The 5,170-nt window shown below is 57.4% G+C and overlaps 1 protein-coding gene across 1 annotated transcript; it reads left to right on the forward strand.

Moving 5' to 3' along the window:
- Positions 1 to 318: 318 nt before the first annotated feature.
- On the forward strand, positions 319 to 1,126 carry LOC138580867 (histone H3). Its single transcript, XM_069651753.1, has one exon. It carries the CDS (start codon positions 341 to 343, stop codon positions 749 to 751), a length of 411 nt encoding a protein of 136 aa, XP_069507854.1. The 5' UTR covers positions 319 to 340; the 3' UTR covers positions 752 to 1,126.
- Positions 1,127 to 5,170: the final 4,044 nt, after the last annotated feature.

The raw sequence follows: 5,170 nt of genomic DNA on the forward strand, positions 1-5,170 counted from the left end.
CCCAAGAGAGAAAGAAAGAAAAGTGAGAGACACGAGCGTGCGTGCGTGCGTGCTGTCAATCATAACAGGAATCAATGAATAGCTGGCAAACCTCAGACTGGCTGTCCAATCATAGCCCTCCTGTTCCGCGCGTGCCTGTGCACGTAGATGCCTGCCAGCCCTTCAACGGGCCGACGTTCTGCCTCGGGCTCGTCACAGAGTTTGGCGGGCTTTTTCAAACCTGTTTCCTGCTATTGTCCCAGCCAATCGGAGTGGAGCTGGGTCTTCATCAGCCCGCGCGCTCTCTGAAGCCGTCACAGACAGACCATTGTACTTCGGAAGTAAGTCGCACAAGGTTACCATGGCCCGTACCAAGCAGACCGCCCGCAAGTCCACCGGAGGCAAGGCACCTCGCAAGCAGCTGGCCACCAAAGCTGCCCGCAAGAGCGCACCAGCCACTGGCGGTGTCAAGAAACCTCACCGCTACCGGCCGGGCACCGTGGCCCTCCGGGAGATACGGCGCTACCAGAAATCTACCGAGCTGCTCATCCGCAAACTGCCCTTCCAGCGCCTTGTGCGGGAGATCGCACAGGATTTCAAGACCGACCTGCGTTTCCAGAGCTCCGCCGTCATGGCCCTGCAGGAGGCCAGCGAGTCCTACTTGGTGGGGCTCTTTGAGGACACCAACCTCTGCGCCATTCACGCCAAAAGAGTGACCATTATGCCCAAGGACATCCAGCTGGCCCGCCGCATCCGAGGCGAGAGGGCCTGAGGGGCACCGGCAGCAAGACCCACCACCACAAAGGCTCTTTTAAGAGCCGACACATTGTCACACACAAGAGCTGCTCAACTCTGCCTCTCGAGGCGCCTCTCTTCACTGCACAGGCAGCTAGGTTGTCTCTCAAACCCAAGGCAAACATGCCAACGCTCCAGTTGCCACTGCCTGTCTTGGCATGTGTTGAATGAAACGCCCTGCGGCTGGCGTCCAAGTCAACGCAACCCGCCACACCCCACCGCTGCGAGCCCCCAAAATGCATGTCAGGGCGCTTTGGCGACCAGCTTTGCCTCACCTTCATATTGCTTTCAATTTGTGCTCTTGTGGCGGTCGGATTAGATGCGATGGCTTGTGCCTCTTAGCCGGAGCACAGCCATCTCTTAACCCGAGGCCGGCCCCCCCACCTCCCCACAGAGATCTCTGAACCTGAAGACGCCCCCCCCCCCCCTACACATCACGGTTTCTATAGCGCCTGCCTTGATGCTGGATCACAACCACTTCTAAGCGTTGTGCGCTAACGGCCGGTTCTCCGCCCGCCGCCCCCCCCACCCGCAAACCGAACGGTGCGGTACTGGCTCCCTGTCGAGCTCGGGGACAGAGGGGTCTGCTGCGAGCGCTTCCCTGGCAGTGCCTGTCCTGCACATTGCGCTCTGTCCCCAGAGCTTTCCCTCCCAGCCCAGCGAATGTGTCAAGTAGGGAGCGTGACTCCTGCCGCAGCGCAGAGCATTAATTTGCTTACGCCGAAGTCCCTATTTGAGACCATTGCCCTTATGTCTTCCGGGGATGGAATAAAGCGGGGCTTGCTAGGCAAAGCATGCGAGCTCTTGAGTGGAGGTGGTGAGCGGCTCTTAAAAGAGCCTTTGGGTTTTTTGCTGCTGGGAACTGTGGCCTCACTTGGCACTGGTGTACTTGGTGACGGCCTTGGTGCCCTCGGACACAGCGTGCTTGGCCAGCTCGCCTGGCAGCAGGAGTCGCACTGCGGTCTGGATCTCCCTGGAGGTGATGGTCCTGTGTTTGTTGTAGTGGCACAGGCGGGAGGCTTCCCCGGAGATGCGCTCGAAGATGTCATTGACAAACGAGTTCATGATGCCCATGGCCTTGGAAGAGATGCCGGTGTCAGGGTGCACCTGCTTCATCACCTTGTAGATGTAAATGGCATAGCTTTCCTTCCTGCACCTCTTGCGCTTCTTCCCGTCCTTCTTGGGCGGCTTGGAGAGCGCTTTCTTGGAGCCCTTCTTGGGCGCTGGGGCGGACTTGGCTGGCTCAGGCATTGTCTGCCGCGAACGATCACGCTGTGAGGAGCGGAAGAAATGAGTAAATAACCGCACCCCTCCCCTCTCTTTTGTAGGCTGCCTGTGCTTAATCAGCTGCTGCCAGTCCCTGCTCGCCATTGGCCCCTTTGGTTCTGCAGCTCTTCCGTGTCTGTGTGCCCGGCACAGAGCTCTGATTGGTTGGTTGGCAGGAGTAGTCTCCCCCTCCAATGGATGTTCACACAGAGCCTAGGTTTCGTCCAATGAGAGAGCTCCACCGTGTCTTTATATGCCGGCCCTCCCAGGCCCTGGACAGCAAACTCAACTGGGAAAGCCACATCGAGAATACTCAGCAGAAGGCAACAGGAAAGATGGCAGCGCTGTACCCACTCCTGAAGAGCAAGTCCATGCCCCTCCGGACAAAGATCAACGTCTACAAGGCGATCATCAGACCAACCCTGACTTATGCCTCACCAGCATGGATGACCTGCCATGAGCGACACCGGAAGAGTCTTCAGATAGTCCAGAACAAGGCCCTGCGGATATCATCTGGAGCTCCAATCTTCACAAGGATAGCAGACCTTCACAGAGACCTGGACATCGAGATGTTGGATGAACATCTAGCAAAGCTGAGTAAGAACTTCTGCCAAGAACTGGATCAGAACCCGAACCCTCTGATCAGAAGACTCACTGCCACCACTGCAAACCCCTTCGACCGCTACCCGCGGCCCATCACTGCGAAGACCCAGTGAAACCAGCCCTACTGTGACAAGACCACACAGACCAAGAAGAATACAAACCCACGACTACACACTCAACCCGAGAAGATGGAGTAATGAGGCTCAAGCCTCGGTATCCAAAAAATCACCGCTGATGGATAAAAATCTATCAGCAAGAAGAAGAAGAACAAGCGCTCATTACTTTCGTTTTGAACGTTGAACGAGCAACGCATCATGTCTGGACGAGGAAAGCAAGGAGGGAAGGCCCGTGCTAAGGCAAAGACTCGCTCCTCCCGGGCAGGCTTGCAGTTCCCAGTAGGCCGTGTGCACAGGCTGCTGCGGAAGGGGAACTACGGTGAGCGCGTGGGAGCCGGAGCCCCGGTGTACCTGGCTGCCGTGCTCGAGTACCTGACTGCTGAGATCCTGGAGCTGGCCGGCAACGCCGCCCGGGACAACAAGAAGACCCGCATCATCCCCAGACACCTGCAGCTCGCCATCCGCAACGACGAGGAGCTCAACAAGCTGCTGGGCAAGGTCACCATTGCCCAGGGCGGTGTCCTGCCCAACATCCAGGCCGTGCTGCTGCCCAAGAAGACCGAGGGCCACAAGGCAGGGGGCAAAGCCAGCAAGTAACAAGCCCAAGGTACACACTCTCCCAAAAACAAAACAAAAAACACAAAGGCTCTTGTAAGAGCCGCTCACACACTCAGACAAAGAGCTCAGTACCTTGACAGCAGCGCCACCACTTCTCTACACTACAACAGAGTATGTGCAAAACCCCTTTGGGCTGATCGCATGCTCCCGATACCCATGCAGCTTTCTGGGTGCATGGGCAAAGTAGGGCGCGAATGCGGCACACCGGACTGTGAGGCACAGCTGGAAAGGGTGGGAGTGAGTACACAGGGCTTAATTGGAGGAAGGGGTGGTGTGTGTGTGTGTTCGTGCGCGCCCTCTCTCAGAAGCGCAGCTACGTTTCTACATTAAAGGGCTGACAATCAAGCGCCTTCCTGCTTTACCGAGTTCGGAGAGAACAAAGGCCAGCCGGTGTAACGGCTGGAAAGCGCGGGCATTTTGATTTTGAAATGCTGCGCATGTGCACACTGGAGCGGACGGCTGCCGCGCGATCCCCGCCCTCCACCCCCATGGCCCGCCCTCTGTCCATATAAGCAGCCGATTCCCGTCGGCCACCACACACACAGCCCCAGCTCCCTTGTGACGAGCAGAGCAGCAGCAGAAGCGGACATGTCTGGACGCGGCAAAGGAGGGAAAGGTCTCGGCAAGGGCGGCGCCAAGAGGCACAGGAAAGTGCTCCGAGACAACATCCAGGGCATTACCAAGCCCGCCATCCGCCGCCTGGCCCGCCGTGGCGGAGTCAAGCGCATCTCCGGCCTCATCTACGAGGAGACCCGCGGTGTGCTCAAGGTCTTCCTGGAAAACGTGATCCGGGACGCCGTCACCTACACTGAGCACGCCAAGAGGAAGACGGTCACTGCCATGGATGTGGTCTATGCCCTGAAGCGCCAGGGACGCACTCTCTATGGATTCGGGGGTTGAGGAACACCTACCACAGCACCGACGCACAAACCCAAAGGCTCTTTTAAGAGCCGCCCACACCGTCAATAACAGAGCTGCTCATTTGCGCTGCGCATTCGGTATTGGGCTAATATTATCCCCAGCATAGGCGACATTATTTATGGTATGAAAAAAATATGGGGGTTGCAGGGGCTGTCCCCCACAGGTTCCGTGGGGTAAGATCGCCGCAAAAAAAACTGCGCAATTCTTGCATGGCGACATTTTTGCAGGCATATTATCACATGGAACCGCGCTTTCTTGGAAGGCTGAACCCAGCCCACCCCTCTGCTTCCCCGCCAGTGCGGTGGACCTGTGCGGCAGTGGCACTCGAGGTCCCGTGGGCCAAAATACCAACAGCCCCGTTGTGTGTGCGCCCATTGAAATGTAAATGGGGCAATGCGCCAAAAGAAACCAAGTCCACTTTAGGAATTCCACTTGATAGCTCTTTACTTCGCGTCAAAGTCTACCTACATGAGAATACATACCCCCTTGCAGATGGGAAGCCCCCTCCCTCCCTGCCCCCCCCCCCCACATCTCTCTTCCCTTCTGGTAACCAGACTAAGGCACTCATGCCAAAGCACTGAGCTCCCCGATGCCCTCTTGTAACGGCAGAAGGTACTGCGGCCTAGGTAGAGTTGGCTGGGAAAGGCGGGATTATGCTGATAACTCCCAGAAGTACCCAGCTGCAGACCAAGCGGGGGGCACACACACACCCCTCTAGCCATCCCCATAAGCCTCTGAGCAGGCCTCGAGAACTCTCGCGTCGCCCGGTGCACTGTTATCCGAGAAGCCAGGGGTCACAGCACACTCTGAGTTACAAGTGCCTGTAGGTCAGCCCTGTTTTCCTGCCTATAGAACCTGGCCGTTCGGGGCCT

Source organism: Ambystoma mexicanum, chromosome 3p, assembly GCF_040938575.1.
Source record: "Ambystoma mexicanum isolate Mex_15411 chromosome 3p, UKY_AmexF1_1, whole genome shotgun sequence".
Classification (NCBI taxonomy): Eukaryota; Metazoa; Chordata; class Amphibia; order Caudata; family Ambystomatidae; genus Ambystoma; species Ambystoma mexicanum.